Raw genomic sequence first — 27,441 nt, 5'->3', positions numbered from 1 at the left:
AGTCAAGAGACATCTAGGTTGTCTCTAGTTTCTGACTTATGAATAAAGCTGCTAAGAACATAGTTGAGCATGTATCCTTAGGATAGGATGGAGTGTCCTGTGGATATATGCCCAGGAGTGGTAAAACTAGGTCTTGAGGTAGAACTATTCCAAATTTTCTGAGAAACCACCATACTGATTTCCCAAGTGGCTGTACAAGTTTGCACTCCCACCAGCAGTGAGGGAGTGTTCCCTTTGCTCCACATCCTCACTAGAATGAGCTGGCACTGTGTTTTTGATCTTAGCCATTCTGACAGATATAAGATGGAATCTCCAAGTTATTTTGATTTGCATTTCCCTGATGTCTAAGGATGAACTGATATATTGTTTATTATCTAATAACTCTTGCCTGGAGATCAGAATGCAAAGCTAGCCACAGCCATAGAGGCCAGCACTAGAGAGGTATATAAGACAGGAGCAGGGTTTCAGAGCTGGCGTTCAGTCTTGGGCATTCAGTCTTAGGCAATTAGTCTCCAGCCACATTGAGGACAGGATCTCTCCAGCTTTGGTGGAGGTAAGAGTTCTCTCATGGCTTGGTAGCTCTGCTTCTCTGATCTTCAGTCTCTGCGTTTGTATTATTGGAGCCACAATGAACATTTCTTTAAGTGATTATTGGCCATTTGAGATTCCTTTGTTGAGATGTCTATTCAGAACTGTATTACATTTTTAATTGGATTATTTAGTTTGTTGATGTCTAGTTTCTTGAATTCTTTATATATTTTGGATATCAGCCCTCTGTCAGATGAGGACTTAGTAAAAAAAATCTTCTCCCATTCTATGGGCTGTTGTTTTGTCTTATTGATAATGTCCTTTGACTTACAGAAGCTTTTCAGTTTCATGAGGTTCCATTTATTAATTGTCAATCTTAGTACCTGTATTATTGATGCTCTATTCAGGAAATTGTCTCCTGTGCCAATGTGTTCAAGACTATTCCCCACTTTTATCAGGTTGAGTGTATCTGGTTTTATGTTGAGTCTTTGATAGATTTGAACTTGAGATTTTTGTAGAGTGATAGATATGGATCTAATTGCATTCTTCAATATAACTGACATCTAGTTATACCAGCACCATTTGTTGAAGATGTTTTCTTTTTTATTGTATATTTCTGGCTTCTTTATGAAAAACCAGGTATCCACAGGTATGTGGATTTACATCTAGGTCTTTAATTAAATTCCATTGATCAACATGTCTATTTTTATGCCAATGGCATGCAGTTTTATTACTACAACTCTGTCGTATAATTTGAAATCAGGTATGGTGACTTTTTTATTCTGTTTCATTATTGATCAATTCTTAAGAGTTTTTCACATATGTTGGATACTAGTCCTTTATTAGGCATGTCTTCTGCAAGTATTTCACAGTATTTCACAAAAGTCTATGGTATAGTTTTTCATCCATTTGGCAGTATGTCTTTTAGAGAAGATTCTTTTCTAAGTTACATCAATTGTTTTCTTTTCTCAGGGATGAAGTCAAGGCCCAACCATAGTCATAATTATTGTTTCTACATCTTCTAGGAATTATATAGTGTTACTTTTATGTCTATGACTCAATTTCACTTTGTGAAAGGCATAAATTCCAAGTACAGGTTAAATTTTTACATGTGAACATACAGTGTTACATGACATATTTTCAATTAAATGATTATCTTTTCTCCACTGTATTGCAGTTGCTCTATGATCAAAATTTATTTTATCGAAGTAATGTATTTCCAGGTACCCTATTATGTTTCCTTAATATATTGTATTTTTACTAATACCCACTATCTTGATCATTGTAGGTTTTAAAATTAATCTTGAAGTGATTTAGAAAAAGAAGGTATTTATTTTAGAATAACTTTAGATTTATATAAAAGTTACAAAGATAGTTAAAAAGAAACTCATCCATCCACCAACTTCAATTACCCCTGGGACATTTATGAAAACTCAGTCAGGCTTACTGATTTATGTTTTAAAAACTGACAACTTTGTAAACAGATCTCCTTCAAATTCATGACTTTCCCCCACTAATTGCTATTGTATGCATGAATGTATATGTATGCTCATCTTTTAAGATTCAAGGAGTTTATCGTGTAAGATTCTGACTTTCAAGGTAAAATATAAGCCCTATTTTCTTAAGACAGTTTGCGATAAGATCAAGTTAGACAATATATCTATTATAGCTACCAGATCTGCATCATACATACTTGGTAAATAAGACTTCAATAACTGCCACATGTTTCTTTAATTCAGTATATACTTGTGCAGTTGTATATTAAACAATATTAAACAACATATCATCTATAATCACAAATATTTTATTTTGTATATGGCAATACTCCTTGCCTCGGGAAAGTTCAGAATATTATATCTCTATGCGTTCAATTTTTCACTAGCCTAAGATGTGTTGCATGTCATGTTTCTTCAGACACAATGAAAGGAACACATTCCCCAAATGACTCTGAGATACTTAGGACATAAGTGAGCTCTCCAATTTACCATCTCTTGGCAATTCACTGAAACAAACTCATGATCATATATGAAAACTACTTACAGGAAATACACAGAGAATTCCCATTTGACTCACAAGCTAAACTCAGAAGTAACAGCAAGATGGAATTGGTGGTACTATTCATTCAATCAGAAAAGAAAATGCATTCTCTTGAAATTAATTAGTGGCCTTAATTATTACAAAGCTTAGAGAACAAACTGGCATAAGATAGTAATTTACTATTGAAATCCTGATTAAAAAGGATCATTCATGAATGTGAACATGAAGATAGCTAGACTCAGGTGTATCAGTCACTGCCAATTTTCTTCACAAACAATGGGAGTAATTTTCAATTTTATTTATCTCTCAAACCCAGGCTGTGGAATTAGTTTTTACATTGCAAAATAGAAGTGACAATCCTTTGGAGACAGTCAAGAGCTCAAAGATTCCTTGCCATATCAGGGACAGTCCTTAAATGGTCCTAGAAAGCATCCCTGTTCCCAAAACAGAGCTCTGTCCACTCACCTCATAGTAACTCCGCACTGCATTGCAAAACGCTTCATCTGCTACAATCTGAGTCTCCCCGTTGAGGAAGGCCTGGAACCGCTCTTTCAGTAACTGTAACTGTTGCTTGTTAAGCTACAAGGAAAGCAAACAAACAAACAGATAAATCAGCCAATTTGTACACTACACTAGAACAATCATCAAAAGCTATAGTTGTTGTGTGTAGATGAGATTAGACAGATTTAGCTTTATAGTAAAGAAAAACAAAAGTGAAAAAAATCTTACTGTTTATACTTATGAACATTTTTCCCCAAGTTACCTCACTGCACATTTCAGAATTCAGATATGGACTTTGACTGAGAATGTTGGCCCTCATCAGAATTCCTTGTATTAACTTCCAGTCCCTTTGCAGAGATAGGGAAAATTCTAAAATTTTACTGAGAGATTGATGCACAAAATTGTGCTGAGTAAACATAACACAAAGGGTAGGAAGTAAGTAGACCCCTTTGGGGGGAAGAAGCAACAAACTGGAAGGTCACAGAAGACAGAAGGACTCACAACGAAGAATCTTCTGGAAGGAGTGAGTGCTGGCTTCTAAACGTTCAAATTCCACAAACAAACATGCTTCAAAAACTTGAATTAAAATTAATGGAGCCATGAGCAGATGACAAATTTGGAAGAACAGTGATTCAACAGATAAACTCAAGCCCCAATGGGGGAGAGATGAGAGCCTGAGGGGGAACATAAATTTATAACCCAACTTTATCATCACTGTAACTCCAGCTATAGTTACTCAATAGCTGTCATAACAACTGAGGCTAGCTTAGACAAAGGTTAGGATTCACCAACCATGTCCTTTAGTCAACCACAAGCAGTATCAGCTACTAGTCTTTTAAGCTGCACTGCAAAATAGAGACCAGGTATCTCTTGTTAAAATATTATAATTAGACATCCACAGATTAAGGTTTTGTTCAGTCAGAGAAGCTTCCTTCTACAGGATACAGGAACTAATACAGACACCCACAACTGGACAATGAGGAGGGATGGAAGGACGGAAGGAGGGAAGAAGGGAAGGAGGGAGGGAGGGGGGAGGGAGAGAGAGAGAGAAATATTGTTATCAAATCCTCCTCTCATGCAGAAAGATTATAAAGAGCCAGGGAAGATGAAAGACATCAAGGAAACGGGCTTTCTAGACACAACTGAACCAATGCACATATGAACTCAGAGCAGCATGCATAGGGCCTGCACACTCTCAGCCAGATGGAGTCCCAGTATTGAGAGGGAAAGTGGACACAAGCTCCCATCCCTAACCCAGAAGCTGTCTCCAGGTGACACCCATTCTCAAAGGAAAAATTAGTTCCCATTGGATATACAAAGCATACTAAATGTCAGGCCCTATGCCCAATAGTACATGGCCAACATAAAATGAACTCAATGGTAGTCTCATAATGACTTGTTTGGGCATTTTTAAACCTTATTGGTCTTTGGCTTATATATTATAATTTTGAATATTGTGATTTTATGTGTTTGTGTGTTTCTTATGCTTTTTCTATGTTTTCTAATTTTAGTTTGTTTATAATTCTAGTTTGTTTGCTGTGTTTGCTTTAAAAAGAGAGAGAGAGAGAGAGAGAGAGAGAGAGGGTCTGGAGTTACATGGGTGGGTTGGATCTGAGAGGAGATGAAGAAGGGAAAACCGAAATAAGAATATACTATACAAAGAAAAAATTTTCAATTAAAAGTATACGGATGAGAAATGCAAAAAAGAAAAATTATAATTAATTTCATGATAACAGGAACAGAGATTGAAATCCAGTACAGGCTCCTAAAAACACCTGTCTCAGTGCCCTGTGTCCATTCATGCCATGAAGCTTATCTTCATCGCTCTCTCTCTCTCTCTCTCTCTCTCTCTCTCTCTCTCTCTCTCTCTCTCTCTCTCTCTCTCTCTCTCTCTCTCTCTCTCTCTCTCTCTCTCTCTCTCTCTCTCTCTCTCTCTCTCCCTCCCTCCCTCTCCTCCCCTCCCCTCCCCTCCTCTCCTTTCTTCTCCATTAAGGTAGCAATAGGTCTAAAGGTATAGAAATGCCGTGTTCATGTTCAACTAGAACAAGGAAGTTCTGGAAATAGTGTATGTTGGAACACACAACAAACAGCAAAGGGTGCTGCAGTCCATTCTGATTAGACGCTACTGAAGAACTCAGTCCAGTTGTGGTGTCTATAGAGGGATGTGAAGCATGCAGAACCATGCTGGGGGAAAATGATTAAAGGATTAGAAAGCTAAACAAAACCGGTATGATTTGGCTGCAAAAAGAAAGCTGGTGTGAAATAAGTTTAAATCTGTTCAAAGAGCTTATTAAAATGCCATTCAAATATCAGGGAAACAAGCTCATTCAAAACCTGGATTTTATTTACGAATCTAACAAAAAAAGATAGCTTGAAATGAAACTGTTGCTGGTGCTCTGGGGCTGATAAAGTGTCCTATTGTGCCTAGGTGCTAAAAAATAAATAAAAGCTCGTGCTCTGAGGACTGACACATGAAGACAGTCCATTTCTTCACTAAGGTTACTTCCTCCATTTTAGGAGAAGCTAACAAGGCTGAAGTACAGGACCAAGAAACATCATCATTATACTACAACCTCCATCTGTAGAATATGAAGAAAATGAAAGCAGGCACCTTTTGTACACATGTGTACAAGCAAGGCAAAGTTAAGCCCACAACTTTAGCACTCTAAGCACAGCTCACAAAGAGGACCAAATAGAACTGGGACAGCAATTCCTTAGAATGAGGCAGCTGAGGTGCTTTAGTTCCCAAGCCATGGGAGTCACAACAAAAAGCTTCACCTTGCAAATCCTGCATCTAGTGAAATAATGGAAATGGAAAAGCTTGTGGGAGTGGTGAGGAAATAGAGAGGACTTTCCTAATCATTTGTCTAGGCTCCCTCATTTGATAAAACTTTATTCAAAATAACTTGCTTCTCCTTCAACTTTCTTCTATCTAAAGCATTCTGTTACTCCTTTTAAAAATGCCTTTAAATATTATCTTTGTAATTTCTATCTTATCAGTATGTAAGCTTAGTTGTGAAAATCACTTTCCAATAATTATAATATGGTAAATTCAAAGATATTAATCAAAGAAAGGGTATTGGAACAAGCCGTTGTTTCAGAAATTATAATAAAACTGGTATAGTTCCAAAAACATGTATAATCATGTACCTACATATCAGGATCCAACTTCTATAAATAAAAAACTCTATTCTGTCATTTTGTTTGTTTGTTTTTGGTTATGGGTAAGTGGATAAAGTATATTCAATACTGAAAATGTAAAGTTTTCTGTAAACCTCTACAGTTTCAGTTTGAATCCTACATTGTTTAAATTTTGGGTCTGGTTTATTTTTGTATGTGCTGTTTTTATCAGCAAGTTTTTCTAATAAAGTTTATAAAATTAAAATTTGAAAATGAATATATAGATGACATGATAGACAGACATAGGCAGACAATCAGATAGATAAAAGATACTGTTATTATATTTAAGAAACGTAACAGCACCAAACATTACAGTCATATAAGGAGTCAATAAAGTTACTCAATTAGAACAAAATATTTACATTTACACATATATAAAATGGGAAAAGAAAAATGAAATTGATCTTCAAATACAGCACTGATTACAGCTCTCAGAACGTAGTTCCCTAAGAGGTCTTACCATATGCAAACTCTATTAAATACTAAGAAATAGACTATTTGATTGGTACGCAGACACAAGAAATCAACACAAAAGCAATCAGAAGTGAATTTTGAGATACATAGCATCTCAAAATACTAGTGAAATATGATTTATGTTTTACACCAAGGTCCACTTTTTACTACAGAATAATACCAAAGAATGGCATAAGAATAATGAGCTATCTCCCCAGAAAAATACAGATTGCACTATAACTCACAAAGATATGGATTAAATGGATTAAAACTTTTAATATATAAATGTTGAGCAATAAAGAAACTAGATGAAAACACGGAAGTATGCCTTTATATGTTAGTGTGAGAAAAACCTCTCTAATTATAACTCAAAATCCACAAATTCATTAGATGAAAAGAATCATTCATATGAGTATTTCTCATGAATATAAATGCAAAATCCTCAAGAAAATGTTATAAAATTGAATCCAATAGGTATAAAATAAATTACTCAACCAAAACTAAATATGATTTGTCATAGGTACATGGCTCAACTCTCAAAAATTAATTAGTATAACCCATCACATAAAAGAGCTAAAATGGAAAATAATCACATGATCATATCAGCAGATATAGAGAAAACATTTAGGAAAGTCAACAGTCATTCATGATATTTTAAAAAGAAACTCCCATGAACCACAAATATAGAGTAACTCCCTAAACTTATACATTAATAAAAACACTTACAAAACCACACAATTTCTGTTATATTTAATAGTGAGACATGAAGAGCTTTCACCCTAAAAGTCGGGGCAAAGAATGGGTACTCAACTGATGACTGCTAATCAATAGAATAATGGACATCCTAGGTAATGCAGTAAGACAAAAATGGTGGAGGAAAGGGAAGAAGGAATAAAAACTGTCTTTTTTCATAGGAAATAATGATAATCTATGGAAAAGTTCAAAAATTATTAACAACAAAATGTCTCTGACCTAACCAAGTATAGCATGGCAGCAATGTGCAAGGTTAATGTTCAAACGTTACCTGATTTTCTACACAATACCAGTGAAAAGTTGAATTTGAAATTCAATGTACAAAATAATTTATTATCTTCCAAATGCAAAACCCGAGTATAAATCTAGCAAATGTACAAGACACTTACAGGTAAAAAGTACAAAACCTATAAAGAAATCAAAGGAAACTAATTGGAAAGACAGTTCCAATTCATGGGTATGCAGATTCAATATTCTTAGGATGTCAGTTCTTCCTTATCTGATCTCATCACTAAAACCAACCTCACTCAAAATTCTGACATATCATTTTCTGGATATCAACAAACCAATTTTATTACCCACAAAGACAAAGGAACAAACTTAGTCACGATATTATTGAAAGAAACGAACCAAGCTGGAGGACTGACATGCAGTAATTAAGAAACTGAAGCTAGCATAAGTGCAGGCAAGCAGATAATGCAGTAGAAAAGAGAGCCCAGAAAGAGACCCGGAGATCAAATGATGCTTCACAAAGAAACTTAGTTAACTTATGGAGGAAAGAGAGCATTTACAGAAAATGACACTGGAATAGTTAGACATTAACAAAAAATATGGGTCTAGACAAATACCTTACATTCACTAAAAACAATAACTTAAAATAGATCACAAGTCAATACACAGTCAATGACGCAGTTAATAAAGAACTACTATCCAATATATACAAAGAATTCTAAACATTTAACAGTAAGAAAATGAACACCCAAATTTAAAAATGGGTCAATGACCTGTGCAGTCATCTCACCAAAGATCTAATAAAAAGACTACATAAGCATGTGACATGATACCTCATGTAATGCTATTATAGAAATAAAAACAAAATAGCAAATATACCTATTAAAATGGACCAGATCCTGAACAATAACAGAGGCCACACCTTGGTAAGGACAGTAGGAAACCTTATTAGCTATCAATGGTAAGAAAATGTGGTGGAGATAATTTACCAAACAACACTTTTGAAGTGGCAGTGAACAGAATTTTGCCATATAATCCAGAAATTTCACTTTTAGTATTTACTTGGATTTGAAAACTTATTTCCCAACCAATAACTGTACAACTGTGTTTAGATTTTTACAATATTCTTCAATAGGTGAATATATAGAGTATGGTGCATCCAGAGAATGTCGCATTACTTGGCACTAAAAAGAAATCAGCTACCAAACCACAGAATGACATGCAGAAAACAAAATGCATTTTATTCAGTGAGAGAAAAAAAAACTATGTCACTCCTACAGGATGACTTATGATCAGTAGTTTTCTGAGGTCAGCCAGGGAATGATGTATGAATTTGCAAAGCACAAAAGACTCTTAGGTGGAGACTCTATAATGATAGAAACATTCCATTATAAATTGATACAAACCTCCATAATGCACAGCATCAATAGTGAACTCTATTATAAGCTAAGGACTGGAGGATAATGACACGTCAGTGTCGGTCCATCCAGTTTGACAAATGTGCCATTAGAGTAAGGATGCTGAAAATATGGTAGACTCTGCATATGTGGAAGCAAGATGTTTGGAAAATCTATCTTACACTCAAGATTAATGTTACAACAAATTCAAAACTTCTCTAAAAAATAACCTACTAAAGATGCAAATTAGGTTGGCAAGAAATCTCAGCCATTCAGGTACATGCTCCCAAGCCTGAGTATCTGAGTTCAATCCCCAGGATTGAAGGCGAGAAACAGAGAAGCAACTCCCAAAATTTGTCCTCTGAGCTTGCGCGCCTCTCTCTCTCTCTCTCTCTCTCTCTCTCTCTCTCTCTCTCTCTCTCTCTCTCTCTCTCTCTCTCTCTCTCTCTCTCATATACACACACATACAAATAATAACAATATATGTGAATAAAAGAACTGTTTTAAGATGAAAATTCATAAATCATCTTAAGAATAAATATGCAGGTTGAAAGCATGGCTTATCAGTTAAGAATGTTACTGTTCTTGCAAAGGACCTCAGCTCAGTTCCCAGCACTCCAGACTTAGGTGGCTTACCTACCTGCAACTCCAGCTCCAGCATATCTGACACGCTCATCCAGACTCCATGGGCACTGCACATATGTGCACATACTTATACACAGACACACACACACAATTAATAAATGAAATAATTAAAAACAGAATACGTTTTATTAAGAATAGATTTTTCCCCACATAATATATCCTGATCATATTTTCCCCTCCCTCTACTCTTCTGAGTACCTCCCCCTCACATTTGGATCCACTCCCTTTCTGTCTCCTGCTTCAGGCTCCCCTCTCTCTCTGCCTTTATCTTTAATGGAACACACAGATCTTCCCCTGAAACACTTTCCTCCTACCCCATCCCTTTTTCCCAGTCTGAAACTCCAGCAGGCCTTCCCTGGGAACCACAGACCACTCAGGCCAGGGGAGCAGGTAAACTAACTACAGATCTTCATAGCTTCCTCCTCTCCTCCAAATTCAATTCCCAAGTCTCACCCCCATCTCTGTAGTAGACTGTCTGCTACACCCACCCCTCACTCCCAGCCCACACCCCTATCTCCAGAAGAGCTGAAGATCTTTCCCTCTAACCATCCTGCTTACTCATTCTGTTATCCCAGCTCTAAATCCAACAGTCAACCTGACAGAGAAGCAAGGAGGCCAGCAAAGCAAGGACTCACTCAAGCTTTAGATATTCACCCCCCCTCCATAACCAATCCCCCAGTGTCCTCCCAGCTCTGTAGCACACCATCTTCAGTGGCGTCCCCCTTCTCTAATACATAGATTTAAGGTAGATGGCAAGTCTTATATTGCCTTGGTTAAGCACTATTAAAAAAAAGCAACCTGGGGAAGAAAGTGTTGATTTCAGGGCACAGCTCCATGAGTAAGGGAAGTCAGGCCAGGGACTCAGGCAGGGAGCGAACCTGGAGGCAGGAACTGAAGCAAAGACCCTAGAGGATTGCAGCTTATAGATTTCTTCCTTGTGGCTTCCTCAACTTGCTTTCTTGCTGTGCTGAGGTCCACCAACCCAGGGGTTACCCTCCAGTGAGCTGGGTGCTCACACATCAATTACCAATCAAGAAAATACACCACAGACCACTCTGGTAGGGGCAACCTCAGCTAAAGTTCCTTCTTCCAAAATGACTCTAACTGTGTCAAGCTGACATAAAACTAGCCAGCACACCTATAATAGCAATTTTGCACAACTTTAAACTCAAAACAGTGATGATCAATGACAAACAGCTCAAGCCTATATGGCATGAACAATGGATACAAATCAACTGACTTTATAAGTTATCCCTTCAGGAGGATAATTCAGATGTCACTGCATTTTTTATTAAGTGTTTAAACATTTCAAATAGGGCTTCAAAGAAACTTAGTTTAAGATAATGAAACAAAAATCCATGCTAATTATATGCTCACGTTATTCTAAAACAATGTATTCATCTTAGTTGTTTGGTTGTGAAATGGTCTCATGCAACATACTATGTGGCCTAGGCTGGCTTCAAACTTGATATGAAGCCCATACTGGTCTTGAACTCCAGATTTTCCTGCCTCTATTTTCCAAGTATTTGGATTATAGGCATGCACTACCACACCTGAATCAATGTATTAATCTCATATGACCTCTAACAAGCGATTTCTCAGAATTCATTTCAGCTCACCGTTCACACACACAAAGGCTGGGGGAAGAATATTACTTTAATTAAGCCTATTCCCATTTTAGACAGTTATAAAACATTAAAATATGCATACTATGACTTTGTAGTACAAACCCATTCCTCGTTTAGTACTTTATAGGGCAACACAATTAGAAGCTAATTTCTTCAACATAGCAATTTAAGAATCTAAACACAAGCACTAGCTTAGAGGTCTTCTCTTCTGGGACAAAAGTTCCTGGTTTCTCCAAACCACGGGACACTCTTCACTATGGCTTCTCATAAAATGAACATGTTAAATGAAACTAAGTGTATAAAAATTCCTGGAATGCCGTAAGATTCCAGGAATGAAATGCATTACAATAACAATGTTCCCTCTTAATATGGACTGATAAAGTGTGCATATTTCTCCTAGGATAGGGTGGCCAACACAGAAAGGAGAGGGAAGATGCTTCCCACATTATGAGCACTCAATGTTTATTAACTCAACCTAAAAGATAATTAACTCTTGGCAGACACATCAACTGACTCACATCACATTTCTTGTCAACAAAAACTTCTAAGACCTTCTGCCATGTTCTTCATTAAGTCCTGTTTCATCTTTCTAAATTCATTTAGTTCACTGCTACAGTTGATTAAGACTTTTGTTCTTACTTCTGATTCCTTTACCCCCTGTCTGCAAGGCTCTGTTAATTTGTTCTATCCACTGCTTTAATAAGACATTATTCACAGTATTTATTGGAGTGGTATAAACACTCACTAATTCGGGATGAAGAATTCTGACTCTTCCATTACTGGTACTGACTTACAGCATCAAACAATATTTTTGGGGGTCACTTGACTTATTCTTCAACTGTTTTTTAATTTTTCCCACATTTTATCTTCAGACTTCTGCTTTTACTGCCAATGAATAAAACATGCCTTTGCAGTATAAATACAAAGCTAACAAACAAAATATCTAATGGGGATTTAAACATACTTTTATATAAAATAAATTACAGAAGTTTAAATAAAATGCAAATGTACTTGAAAATATGCAAACACAGATAAGACACCAAGCTTATGAAAAGACTTCAAATATTGACAGTAAAGGCTAAATTTTATAGATCCAGTCTGGCTGTGATAATAGTATAGCTGAAAAAACAATTACAATGAGGAGAACAAAAGCCAGAGCTTAAAGATGTCCTGTGTATCTTTGGTGTTTTTTTTTATTCCACATTCAAATTAGATTCTAGACTTTTCACTCTAAATCATTGATTAACTAGGGACATATGCCAGGATTCTTCTAGCAAGAGACCAGCCCATATGCCTCCAAGAACCCAACAACCACTACTCTACTGTGCGGATGCTGCCTTTGCCTGCAGTTCTTGTCACCACACTTAAGACTTATAGTAGTAGCTGTAGGAAAAAGGGACCAGCCAAAGAAATACACCCTGAGCAGAGCCAAAGAAACACACTTTGGCCCTGCTACCAGATCCAGAGAAATGTACCCTGACCCTAAAGCCAGTGCCAAAGAAGCACACTTTGTCCCTGGAATCGGAGTCAGTGAAAGAAATACACCCTGGCCCTAAAATTAGAGACAAAAGGCTAAAAAGGACCAGAGAAAGAAACACACTTTATCCCTGAAATCAGAACAAAATCTGACCCTAACCCTGTGCAGAAAACCAACCAATCCTCGAGCAGGAGCTCTAGCCAATGTGAGCTCATCATTAAAATCTGACCAATATAAACCCTGTGTCAGTTCTTGCTAACCTGCTGTCCTCTGCTAGAGTGGAAGAGGGTAGCCACTTTCCTGTATTCTTCCCTCCCAATAAACCCCTTCTATGAGCTTTGGGTGAAGACCTTCTCTTGTGCTGGAGCAGAGCCGACCCTGGGCAGAGCAGAGCCAGCAAGGCTGTAGCACTTTTGCTGGGAAGCCTTTCCCTGGCAGAGCAGAGTTGTTACACTCGGCTCTCCACTCCTGGGAGCAGAGCTCAACTGTAGCAATTTTGCCCAGGAAACCCTCTCCTGCCTGAGCAAAACTACACTGGGCAAGCATCCCCACCTGGAAGACCCTCTCTTGCCAGAGCAGAGCCAATACACTGGGAAGCCTTTCCCTGAAGCTGGGCTGTAAGCTGCTAAGCTTACTGAGGCCTGTGGTAGTCCTTGGCTCCTGAGCTCCAGGATACTTTTCCACCTGAGCTGCGTAACACTCAGTATTCTGAGACTCCCAAGTGCCAGAATACCTGTCCCACCCGATCTGCCCAAAATGCCTACAGTAGCTACATGGCATCTGATAAATAAAGGTGGCAACAGATTACAAAGCAAAGCAGCTGTTGACTGCTGGGTAGAGTTATCTTTGGAGACAGTTTTCTAGGGTTAAGATTTTTTACTCCAGGCACTGATGTTCATGAAAATGCACAAAGGCACACTGCTAATTAGACACAGTAAAGACTAAAAGATAGGATGGAAAAAGAAAGTAGCATGCACCAGCAATTGACAAATAAAATGTACAGTACTGTCACCTTCCATACTCTAAAATAAAACAGCCTTCCAAAAGGCAGAGCAGAGTCGCTCCTGAGAGGCTCTGACCAGGTCTCTTATATGGGAAACATTCGTATTAATCCTGTCCTATTCCATAAAGTTTCTTGTCCTCTTGCGAGCACACAGATGTAGGCAGAGCTTTGACTTTGGATAATTTCGGTCTTCAGAGAGTTCACGTCAAGAATGTGTAACTGCAAGGTTTATGCAACATTCCATAAATCAGGAAGAAAACATGAAAGCTGAAACATTTCTGATGCCAAGCCTTTCAAAACAGGGATATGCAACCCGTCCTGGGGAGGGTGACTATGCCCATCAGAATCTACAAATAACAGGTTATAGCCAATGAGCTATACGCAGATATATGACTGCCCAGGAAGCCACAAAGGATTGCTGCAGTGATTTCTTCTTTTCCTCTTTAGCTGCTAGCTGACATTTCACATGACAGCTGAAGCTATCACACTGACTAGGAAGACAGTGAAGTAGCAGGATCGGCGGAGCTGTTAACCACATCATATGGAACAGCAATGCCTGGACCCATTACCTCTCAACATCCATCAAGAAAGGACTGAACACCACATAGAGATAATGTTTATCTTGGCTTATATGTAGCCACTGGTACTTAATCCTAACCAATTTTTTTTAATCAATGAAGTACAGAACCAGGAGGAAAATAGCACAGTACCTAGCTAGCCTTATATTTCCTGTAAGGTTATTCTAACACAGTACCTAGCTAGCCTTATATTTCCTGTAAGGTTATTCTAAACAGTATATATACATACATATATATATATATATATTTACAATAGAAGATCATCAATCAATGAGTCTGCCCCAATAAACTGTGAACATCTAAATACAAGTGCCTGAGGTAGACTACAAATAACATTATTTGGCAAAATGGAGATATTATTATCTCACAATGTTATGAGATAATTAAAAAAGTCCCAAATGAACAATAGCAACTTAACATACTTTATAATAAAAGGTATCCTAACTAATCACAGATCCCACTGCATTATAGATAAATGGACCCCAGGCAAAGCTACCTCAGCTACATTCTTATCAGAATGCAAATTTCAGGAAAGGCACACACCATTAGGATGCTGTCTTTGGTGTGTATATGGGAGGCAGGTAAAAAATGAAATGACAACGTGAAGTCCAAGGATTTCACGAATTTCCCTGCCGGGGGCACTGAGAATATACCCCCACATGCCTCATTTCCTTTCTTTTTCTCCCTCTAGACTTATAACCAACAAATAAAATTGTTCATATTCAAAGGTATTTATGATATGTTTTGCCATCATTTGACCTTTTCTAGACAGGTTTACACACTGTAAATTAGTTGCTATAATTAAGCTAATTAACATATTCATTACTTTCTAGTTAATTCTGTGGGTGGGTGTGTATGCATGTGTATGAGTCTGTGGTGAGAACACTTAAGTGGTACTTGTATAACAGACTTCATATATTTAATATGGTATTTTTAATTATGGTTGTCAGGAAGAAAATGATATCTCTAGAACATTTTTGTTCTGTATACATGAAACTTTGTACCCTTAAACAATGGGTTTTATTCATTGTCCTAAACTCCTATGGTATATTTTTACAAGTGGTCAAATTAACCTCAAAGAAGTTAAGTATCTTGCTGGGCATGACCCTAAGACATGGATGATTATCTTAAACTCTCAGATTAAACTAGAGTGTATGCCTCTTTTTAATGTGTTCTAAAGAGCTATGTGTGTTTACTTATGATTTAATCCTCCCACCAGCAGACTGAAAGCTGGTTTATGGTAAAAACTTGGTTCTAGTGTTCTGCTATAACCCTGACTAAAACAATGCTTAGCACAAGACAAGACCTCAGTGTTTCCTTTTAAACAAATGCACTAAGAAACAGAAACAACATGCTAACCAAACTATTCCTTTTTAGGACGGCCACATCCTCCATTCTCATATCTGTATCTCCACTCCCAGGCAAAAAAGCAAACTTAACAACCACAATGGATCAGAAACAATCCACCCTAGATTATACCATTTCATCAATTACTCAGTCAATTTAAATGTTAGTAAAAGGTAATGGAGTCTTCCACTGAGGTTATTTCCTTTCTATTTATAGCTACATTCCCCCACTAGTTATATGGCAATAACAGGGCTCATTAATCTCAGTATCCCAAGTTCTTTATCTATATAACAAGGACAGCAACGATAACATTTAACAAGATTGTTATATTAAACAGATACTCAGAAGTGAGTAACATGTTAGATGGTTTATAACTGCTGTTACATTAGAAATGTGGCTATTTTACTTTAGCAAATTCAAAAACCACAGGGAAAGTAAATGAATCTTAGAATGGATGTCAAAGAACAATTAATAATAGATGCCATCCACCCCAGTAAGCATAAACCATGGCTATTTGGCATTTGAACTTTACTGGTCCAAGTCCATATGTGTTTTGTTTCAAATCCATTCTGAATTCTAATACACAAAATAGTAACATAAGAACACATCACTAAAATCATTAGTGATATGCAGAAAAATGGATATAGATGTTAGAATAATTAAGATAACCTTCATCTGTTTCTTTGGGTGTGTTTCAAAAGGATCCCTGAAAGTTTAGATTACATCTCTGGCTCACAAATTTCTGTTGGTCAGTACCAGTGTGTAGAAAGACATGTGTTATTCAAATGGCCCTAGAAGAAAAGATGAGTGGAATGGGCTCATGCTATCCCACACAAACTAGATATGGCAAGAATCACAGCGGGAGATGGCACTGTATATAAGCTTGGGGCAAAGTTCTGAGACATGGCCCATTACACAGAAATTGAGTGTGAACCAAATGCTATACTCCAGAGTCTGCCCTCCACATCTGCAAGCTCCACTTCTATACTCATCACCACCCCCGCTGACAGAGAATATTCAGGCAAAACAATTGTCCCTGTACTGAACATGGGCAAATTTTTCTTGACATTATTACTGACCTAAACAATAGTGAATACCAACTATTTTAATAGCATTTATATTATATTAGGTACTATGAGTAATCTACAGATGACTTAAAGCATACAAGATGTGCATCCACTACATGCAAATACTTAGGTGTTTGAAATAAGATCATCAAGCATCTGTGGATGTCAGTATCAATATGGGAGCACCTCAGTCATATCTCTGGATACAGAGGGAAAACTATGCTTACCTAGTCGTCTTCTGTTAGATAGTGAGGTGGGTATTATTGCACACCTACACTGCCCCAAGTGTTCTGAAGAAGCCACAGTGACAGACTAAAATAGAAATGCGGATCTCAGAACTACGGTTCTAATCTTGGTCTCTGCATTCAAAGTACACGGTCATTACTCTATTGCTACATCCCCCTCATACGGCTGGCAGTTCTAATTTGACTCTGTGTCTTCATTCAGCCGCATCTTTTTAAAAGATAATCAAGTTAAATGCTAAGGAGTTATTCAACAAGGCTCTCTTGTGTCCCTGAAGGAGATGATAAGTAGATAAGAAAGAAAGCTGGCAAAACTTATTGGTCATTATCTCCCAAACATCTGCTTTAGAACCCTCTTATTCATTGACAGAATCTATTTAACTGCCCCCAGCGAGAGGGAAAAGGATGATAAAAAGAGCCTTCAATCGTCCCCATCAATAACATAAGCTCATCAAAAGTAAATCAAACCAATTATCATAAAGAGTACACTGAATTTTTTTCTGCAACCAGCAGTTCAAAGATGAGTGTGGTAATAGAGAAACACAAGTCTCCAAAGCTACCCCAAGAAGTTCTTACTGCAATTAAGTCACATTTACTCCATGCCAGGTCATGCAGTCCGGTCCAACTTAACCAAAGAGGCTATGCAAAATGTTCTTTTCAAAAGTTTACCATGAAGGAGACAGAGAACAGGAAAAATAACATATGTTGAGCCACCTTACTATCCTATAACATGGACATAGCATGCCATGAGGCACTAAATAATTTACAGCCAATATTTTTAATGGACTATGTCAAGAATGGGGACTATACTTTTAAAAAATTGACTTCCCTGCCCACCCTCATCAGGTGTACAATTTACCTGGAAATAGCAGCTAATATGTACTAAACATTTACTGCATCCTAAACACAAATCTGACTTTTTTTCGAGATTATTTTAATATCAGTGGCTCGCTGTGAGATAGCATCCTTCTTTTTCAAATGAGGAAGTTAAGATTATACAGCAGTGGTCCAGTTTGCCAATCTTGTGTGCCAAGCTTGGTATATCTTAAAACACATTTGTGCCCACTGACTATGGCCAAGTTTTCCTATGGAACCCTTCAAATCACATTCTCCATAGCTTAATATACAGGAACACCTGAGTCTAGCAAAGCTTAACCTGTGATTAAATTAGGATCTGAATGTAAGTAACTTCCCTTTAACCCCCAAAACACCATCCATCATGATAGTTTCTGCCATTCTGACTTTGCACAAACTGTTTATTACTTCTTCCTAGAATCACCTTTTACACTTAGAATCTAACTCTAATAAAACCTCCAAGTAATTCACTTCCTCCCGATGTCCCAAGATTAGGACATGTTGTCTTTTCTTTCATTTCTGTATCATGCCGCTATAATTTGCTTATGCCACCTTTTCCTGTCTAGGATGCAGGTTCTTTAAGTACAGACACCCTTATCTCTCCGCTCCCACACTATGTCTGGTATTTGTTATTATCAATTCCTCTACCCTAGAAGAAAGCCTGCTATCTGCTATTACTTTCCAGGACAGTAGAGTGTAGTGTATAAGTGAGTGGGACGGAGAGTGCAGGCAAAGTCTTCAAAAACAATTCTAAGATAGCTCGTGTGTTGTCCAAATATACTCGTGGCCAGACTCTACACAGTATAGAGACACCATGGAGGATTTCTTTGTAGAGCTGCAGCTGAGAAACTCGATTCTGCAGATGATGTTGTTCTCGGGCAGGAAGAACTTTGTGCCTCGGTACCATCTGCTCCTTCATGGCAAGGCTCCCTATGAGTCTTATTTGCAAGACACGGAGATTTTACAGTCATCACAAAGCACACTGAAGGAGAAGCTCCCACAGCAGCAGTAGCAAGTAGTGATGTGCCCATTTAGTAGCTTAGCCTCCTCTGTAGGGAACAAGCAATTTCTCAGGGTGGATTTAGAAACAAAACTCATTAGAAATTAACTTTCCTGGGAAATGATGAAAGGTTTTGCTCTCTCTAAACTGAAGATTTCACAGATGAGCAATGGCTTTTTACAAAGATGAGAAAGGGTTGAGAGGCTCCACCTCACCTAATTTCTGACCATTCCTCTGATGACAGCAGCTGCATAATATCAATGCTATCATTAGGATGTATCCCACTCTGAACTTTGACTGGAAGTAACAGCACTCCAACTTTAAATGGCCTGTTTTAATGAGGATGATATTACTACATGTCTCAAGAAGGTCATAAGCAAAAGGACTCTTAGAGATAGGTCATTCAGCTGCAAGACAAAGTCATCAAGAAACAGGGCTTTCTGTCTCCATCCTCCACGTACTGGATTTTGTACTACTAAGGAAGCTACAATAAATTTTACAGAAATGACCAAAGGCTGAAGAGAAAACTGTTTTATATATGTATATATAAATACATGTATATATCTTTGTATGAAGAAAGAGAAAGGGGTAAGGGAGCAAGAGAGAGTGAGACCAAGGGAGGGAGAGATGAAACATTTCCAAAATGCACCTTACTTCTCTCAGATTTGGCCTGACTTATCACTCTCCATAACTTAAAATGTTTCCTAATGAAACCAATGGAGCTAATGAAAAGGGAACATCACTTACCGACCAATCAAGTGAACCGTGTGCTTAAGAGAAACCTACTCCCCCCTCCCACAAATAGTAACAGGGCCTGATAGCTAAATGACACCCAGAGTCTGGTAAGGATAGAGGGTAGTTAGAGAAATGCCAAGTTGTGGTCAGCACTGCTACTTAGATGTGCCTTTCCCACAAACAGGCTTGAACTAGAAAGCCATACACCAACCGTAGGACTGTCAAAGACCTGGCTGAATATTTCTCTAACAAGTAATAAAATCCTGGTTGGTGCCTAAAAAAGAAAACTTAGCAGCAAAAATTTTAAAACAACTTATTCTAATTAATTTAAATTTTCCTGATGAGTTTCCACACTTGTATCATAAATTCATGGGTAAAATGGAAGCGTATCATTCCCTTAATGAAAAAAATTCACATTTGTTTCTTTCTTTTATCAATATTTTAGTTGGCAAGCATGCTATATTCCCCAAGACCTCACGCAAACAAATTTAAAATATCAGCAAACTTGAGGGTTTGTAAGGCATAAATGGATAAAAACTCTCCTCAAGATTATCATTCAAAGAACTGAACACCTAGACTAGATGACATAAATATTCACATATGGTTTTTCAGATTCCAAAAGCAATCTGAATTTACATACAGAACATTGCTGCTGATATGCAAATTTTAGCATATCTGTTCACCAAAGTAGGTTTAAAAATAAAAAGAATATATATCTATTTCCCCAAAAAAGTAGGGTTGGAAAATTGGAGTTAATACCATAAATTACAAAGCAAACATTTAACCAACAAAGAAACACTGAATGAAATTAAAAGTATTTCAATGCAAGCCTACTCATTTATGAGCTACTTTAACTGAATGACTATTCTACACTGTACAACAGTCTAAACTGATACCCTTCCATCATATGGGAATGGGAACATCATTAGATGTAGGATTTCCAGATGAATTTGAGATTTTAGTAAGTAACAGGTAAAGCTAAGTGTAAATATTTAATCCACTGAAACAAACTAATAAAAGTATATCTCATGCAACATTTATTAGAGACATTGAGACATATTCATTACTTATTAAAAATGCATACCATCTTTGTATTGTATCTCCTGACTATGCTTCTCACTTTATATTTTCTTTTTGTTCTTAGAATTGTCTTGTATCTCTGCCTAGCCACTTTGACAGATAGAACTTGATATATCAGTGGTCTAGTCACCTTCAACTCTTTCATTTTTCCAGTGCTAGATGAAAAGAAATCTCAAGGAACTTTCCACAGTAGATCTCATCATACTGGGAAAATCAGAAACCAGAAAGTGAAATGCTATCAAGTGGCAGGTGTGACATTCTAAAGAACAAATGACTGAAGACCAAACTCAGATGACCACAGGTTCTGAGAAAGCACCCCTATCCCTACTCTTTCAGAATTAACAATTCAGTGACCTTAGAAAGGTCTAGTTTAAAGTTTCTAAGGGATTCTGATTGATGTTCAGTTAGGTTTGGATATCGCTAGAGAATATAATGACAAGTTAAGAACTTTAGCCAACTACATCAAATGAAGAGAGATAAGGGAATAGCTTGGACTGATTCATATACAACCCCATTTGCTGTAATTCCTGATGATTTATTGCTTTTTAAAAATGATATAAAATGTTGACAGATACATTTAATTCAATGTATAAACCTAAACCAAAATTTACTTATGTTATCTATGTAATGTGTGCACATGCATTCCTGGAGGCTAGAGGTTGATGTCTGCTGTCTTTCTCAATGGTTTTTGAACCAATTTTTGAGACTAGCTTCACTCAACCTGAAACTTGCTGGTTCACCTAGACATGCTGGGCTGGCCTGCAAGCCTCAGGGGATCCTCCTGTCCCTACCATCCTAGCTCTGAGGTTACAGGTGGGTCCAGAGGACTGAACTAAAGATTTCACGCTTGTAAGGCAAGCACTTTATCAGCTAAGCAGTCTCCCAGAACTAAATTCGATTTGTAAGTCAAGCTTCCTCTCCCTACCAAAAGTGCTTCTTAAAACACTGTTGTGACTAACTTGAAAACACATACAGACCTAAAAATTAGCTAATATCTACAGCAAATTTCTCATGAAAAATAATGGTAAGGGATATGTTTCCAGGGATTGGAGAACTGCAATTGGGAGCCCCTAAAGAATACCACCTATTCAACCAAAGGGGGGTCAGCAAAGTCAGACGCAAATAGAAACTGGTCCCCCTTTACCCATGTCACCTCCATAGTCTACCTCAGCCTGCCTGAATCTTGCAGAAGGTGGGAGACCTTTTTTGTGTGTGTGCTTAAATGTAATTTTAATATGTAAGTGATTTTGGAAATAAAATTAGTTACATCTCTCAGCACAGTAACAAAATACCTTGCAATTTAAGGGCATTTTATTTTTATTTCAGTTCATCATGGCAGGAAAGTAAATGTAGCACGAGTGTCAGGCAGCTTGTCACATCATATTCACCGTCAGGAAGCAAAGAGAAAGATGAGCACTGGTCCTCAGCTCGTTTTCTCAGTCCAAGATCCCAGCCCAGGCAATGGCGCTGCCCACATTTAGGGTGGGTCTTCTCATATCAGTTAACCCAATCTACAGACTCCTTCCAGAGATGCCCAGCTATTGGTCTTCTTGATGATTTTAGACCCATGACTCTCAACCTTCCTGAAGCGTTGACCCACAACCATAAAGCTATTTTGTTACTACTTCATAGTATAATTTTTCTACTGTTATGAATTGTAATGTCAAATCTGATATACAGATCCAAAAGGGAAGGGATGTGAACCCATACGTTGAGAACCACTGTTCTAGACCCTTTCAAGCTGAGAGTCAATATCAACTGCCACAAAAGCCCAAGCCTCTCTTTGTGTACATGAGAAATAGGATCCAGAGAAGATAAAACACTCACCACTTGTCACACAGCAACTGGTTACATAAACACATGCCATGAAAACCACAAACAGATAGTCTGTGCTTTGACTGTTTTTGTTCAGATTTTATCTTGAACCAATTTTGTATCTTTAAGAAATTTAGAAAATAGAGACAAATACTGCCTCCCGAAATATTTGGATATTTTGCTCGTATTTCTTCCTGTCCCGGATATTCCCCTGCCCTACCCATACAACTATACATTCTTTTTTTATTATTTAAATTAGAAACAAGCTTTCTTCACATGTCAACTCCTCTCCCTCCCCTCCTTCCCTATCCCCCCAGAACTCCCAGCCTCATACCTCATTCCCCCTTTTCTCCCCAGGGAGGGTGAGGCCCTCCATAGGGGAGTCTCCAAAGTCTGTCATATCATCCAGGGCAGAGCCTAGGCCCTCCTCCATGCCCTGTGTGTCCAGGCTGAGAGAGCATCCCTCCATGTGGCATGGGCTCCTAAAGTCCATTCATATGCCAGAGATAAATACTGATCTACTAGTTGTGGCCCCATAGATTGCGGAGGCCTCCTCACTGACACCCATGTTCTCCATGGGTCTAGGTCAGTTCTATGTTAGTCTCTCAGCCATCAGTCTGGGGTCCATTTGATCACCCTTGCTCAGGTCAGCTGCCTCTGTGAGTTTCACCAGCCTGGTCTTGACCCCTTTGCTCATCACTCCTCCCTCTCTGCAACTGGGTTCCAGGAGTTCAGGTCAGTGTTTAGCTGTGGGTGTCTGTCACTGCTTCCATCAGGAAGGTTGAGTTGGGGGAAGAATAGAGGAGAAGAGCAGGAAGAGAGATATCATAATAGAGTGAGCTATTATAGGTTTGAAGAGAGATCTGGCACTAGGGAGATTTCCAGAGATCTACAAGGATGACACAAACTGGCAATCTAAGCAATAGTGGAGAGACTACCTTAAATGCCCATCCTTGATAATGAGATTGATGACTACCTTATATGCCATCCTAGAGCCTTCACCCAGTGGCTGATGGAAACAACTTTACATTCTTTCTCTCTTTCTAAACAAAATATACCAACAACAAAAGAACACCAAATCAAAACAACAACAACCAAAAAGCCACACAAAAGCCATGGAATTCATTTATTCCTGAGCATATGGCCTGCCCTGAAATGTGGCTGATGTCCCCAGTGTCACTGTGTTGGTAAAGATTTATTTTTCCTCTCCCAGCAGTTATTAATTGCAAATAGCTTCTTAGTAAGGGTGGGACTTGGTGATCAATTACTCGTCTCCATTTTGGGATTTCTCTGGTCTTATGCACACTGCCACAGTCTCTGTGAGTTTCTACATGCATCAGCCCTACTGTGTCTGGAAAACGCCATTTCTTTGGCATTGTGAAGAGGGTGACTTTTGATATGTCTTCTCCCCAAACCTAAAGGAAAAAAATTGTAATACAATAATGACCATGCCATAAATTTAAACTAATTCAAATAACCATGGAAAAGACTCTCACAGTCCAAGACTCTAAGGACAATGGAGAGCTAATTGCATACTGTCTCTTGTGGAGAACACATTGCTACTGATACTGGTCTATAGATAAAGCCTACACTATATGCAACATGCAGCTATCTGCTGGCTGAACAGTGAAGAGCTGTGTACTCCTAGCTTTACCATATAGATTTTGTTCCTAAACCTTGTCTAGCTGGTAAAAGATCTTCCCTGACTCTATTTCAGCACTATCCACCTATTAACAGACACAGGACCAAAGCAACTTGCAGAGGAAGGAGTCCTCAGTCATCCTCTACTAGCACTTAGATGTTACCATCGGTTCCACGTCATAGAAGAAAGCTTGTATTCTCAAAAGAGATGTCCAAGAAAACTCAAAAAGGATTAGGGAAACTAAAAACTAAAAGATAATCTAGGATATGAATAAATAGGACCAAAATTCTTAAATATTTTGCGTTAAAGTAGATCTGAAATTTTTCATACTGCAATACATTACTGTTGGATTGGTTTACGTCCTAATTTCTCTTATAGAAAGTTCTATTAAGGAACATCATTTACACTACATGCTGAAGATACCTATGAACCAAGTGTGATAACTCATGTCTATAATCGCAGCATGTGGAAATCTGAGGTTGGAGGATTGCTGTAAGTTGAAGGCCAGCCTGGGACACTCAGTGAGTGTTAGGTAAGCCTGGCATACATAGTCAGATCCCGTCTCAAAGAAAAACAAAACAAAAGATAGGTATTTATATTAATAAATTATTATTTACATAATAAGGAGTAAACAACAGCTTAATACTTAATGAAAAATTCTTAACTGTTATAGATCCCTGAAATATATTCATCTAGATGTATGAAATTTGGTTGTAAATTAAGGTAGAGATAGGTGTAACACAGAAAAGCAATATATTTATAGTTATAAAGACAACTGAACATCAAAATGAATACTACAAAGAATTATGTGAAGAGTATAAAATGTCCCAATTTAGGAAAATTTTGTACAATCAAAAGTTGTTTATGTTGGTTATGACACCTCCCTGATATACATACCCAACATTACCCACCAAAATGGCAGGCATTCTATAATGGCAATGTCAAATTCTGTTGGGTTTTGGTAGCAAGGGCATCTTCCTTGTAAACATCCTTGTAAATTTATCAATGTTATGTTACCATTAATGTTCATGCTGTGCTGTCATACAGTTCATAGCCTATTCCTACAATAGCATAAGTTCATAGCCTATTCCTACAATAGGACAAATCAAATAGTAACTCCTCCCATTACTAGGAATTGAGACAGCAAATATAAAATAAGAGAAAAAGAAATTAGGTGAGATACCCAGATGTTTGAAGAATTGAGACAAGCAGGAAAGGAGATAAAAGGGAGTCTGTGATAGGACGTTGTACTAGAATTTCTATCACCAGAGGGCGATATATCAGGGGAGTGGCCAATGATGTTCTGGAAGTAGATCAGTCACTCAGTAGTTCCTACAGCCTGTGAGAAGGCCAGCCCTTGATACCAGCATCACCAAACAAAGACAGAAAAACAAATGAAACCACCTTAGTCCTGAGGTAGAAAGATTTAACATTGCTCACATATTATAAAAACATTTTTCACTGAAATGTAATATGGTATAATTAAATAACAGTTAACCTTTCTAGGAAAAAATCATTAATTCTTTAAGCACATAGAAGCACAAAAATTCCATAATGCATTAAATATAACATCTGTCTCATAAAAAATTTTAAGAAATATCACTATATCACCGAACAGCATACTTTTTTAATTTAAATTAGAAACAAGCTTGTTTTAAATGTCAATCCCAGTTCCTCTCCCTCCCCTCCTCCCTGCTCCTACCAAACCCCTATCCCATCCCCTTTCTGTTCCCCAGGGAGGGTGAGGCCTTCTTGAGGGATCTTCAAAATCTGTCATATCAACTGGGGTAGGGCCTAGGCCCTCTTCCATGTGTCTAGGCTGAGACACTGTCCCTCTATGTGGAATGGGCTCCCAAAGTCCATTTATATACTAGGGATAAATACTGATCTACTAACAGAGGACCCATAGATTGCCCAGGCCTACCAACTGACACCCACGTTCAGTAGTTCTGGGTTGGTCCTATGCTGGTTTCCCAGCTATCAGTCTGGGGTCCATGAGCTCCCCCTTGTTCAGGTCAACTGTTTCTCTGGGTTTCTGCAGCCTGGTCTTGACCCCTTTGCTCATCACTCCTCCCTCTCTGCAACTGGATTCCAGGAGTTCAGCTCAGTGTTTGCTTCTGCTTCCATCATCTACTAGATGAAAAAAAAACCTGTTTTGTTTTGTTTTGTTTTTCTGTTTTTGACACAGGGTTTCTCTGTGTAACAGCCCTGACTATCCTGGAACTCACTCTGTAACCCAGACTGGCCTGGAACTTACAGAGATCCACCTACCTCTCAGCAAACAGCATTCTAACTGTACACAAACAGGAAAAATTTTAAAGCAATAGCTGAGTCATATTTTAAAGAATTGTGTTACAATCTAATGCAAATTCCAGCACCTAATAATTTGACAGTTCAGAAAATATTTATTGTAAACTTACTACATGCTCACAACTCTGACAGGAAGTCAAAAAAGAAACTATCTTCATTTTTAAAAATATTATAAAATAAATGGAAGTATTCTGCAAGGAGTATTCAGATACAGTTATGAGCGAAGAAAGCAGAATTATTTCTTCCCATGATCTTTGTTTTTAAAATGATACGCTTTAACCAACAATCATTGTGGCCAAAACTTAGAAGACTGATTTAGCCAGCTCAGAGGTAGGAGTGTGTGTGTGTGTCACAAAAGCTTGCAAGCACTTAGGAAACATAGGTGAGCTTCCTCGTTCACCTACTGAGGAGCATGATCACATTGTGCTACAGCTCAATACAAAAACAGTGATGCTTACAAATTAACCGTTATAAAAATTTAACAAACTTAAATTATATCTGAATGTTACCTGTCTTTATAAACTTCCTTTATTAAGTAGTTGCTGTTTAGGAAGGAAAGAAAACGAGAGAGGAAGGAAGGGAGGGAGGACATTCCATGACTCACAAACCCAAGAGAGGAATGTGCTACCCTACACAAAATCACATCTCTACTGACCTCCTCCAGGCACCTCATCCAATCAGTAAGATTGATTTAGTCATATTGTATTGTCACACTTTCTGTTTTTCAGACACAGAGTTTTTAACACAATTGATTTGCCATTGCTTTTTGTACATGTCTTACTAATATAGAACATGGCACTAGTTACCACTACTGTTACTGTTATTATTTTTTGTTTTGTTTCATTTTCTAAAATTATATGACAATCCTGTCACCTGCTATATTTCTGGAGGCCAAAGGTAAAAGAAAAAATATTCACTTGAATTTGAGGAGTAACAA

The 27,441-nt window shown here is 37.8% G+C and overlaps 1 protein-coding gene across 18 annotated transcripts in view; it reads right to left on the bottom strand.

The window, feature by feature from the left end:
- Cadps2 (calcium dependent secretion activator 2) overlaps positions 1-27,441 on the bottom strand; it is a 519,904-nt gene that overhangs the window by 385,043 nt on the left and 107,420 nt on the right. For all 18 annotated transcript variants that reach the window (XM_040728765.1, XM_040728767.1, XM_040728757.1 and 15 more), the window contains exon 2: positions 3,031-3,144. In XM_040728765.1, coding sequence (XP_040584699.1) covers positions 3,031-3,144 — 114 coding nt within the window. The remainder of the gene's footprint in view (positions 1-3,030; positions 3,145-27,441) is intronic.

The sequence above is a fragment of the Mesocricetus auratus genome, unplaced genomic scaffold (assembly GCF_017639785.1).
Source record: "Mesocricetus auratus isolate SY011 unplaced genomic scaffold, BCM_Maur_2.0 Super-Scaffold_100019, whole genome shotgun sequence".
NCBI classification, from domain to species: domain Eukaryota; kingdom Metazoa; phylum Chordata; class Mammalia; order Rodentia; family Cricetidae; genus Mesocricetus; species Mesocricetus auratus.
Note: the sequence above shows the minus strand (reverse complement) of the source record. Positions and strands in the feature narration are given on the sequence as shown.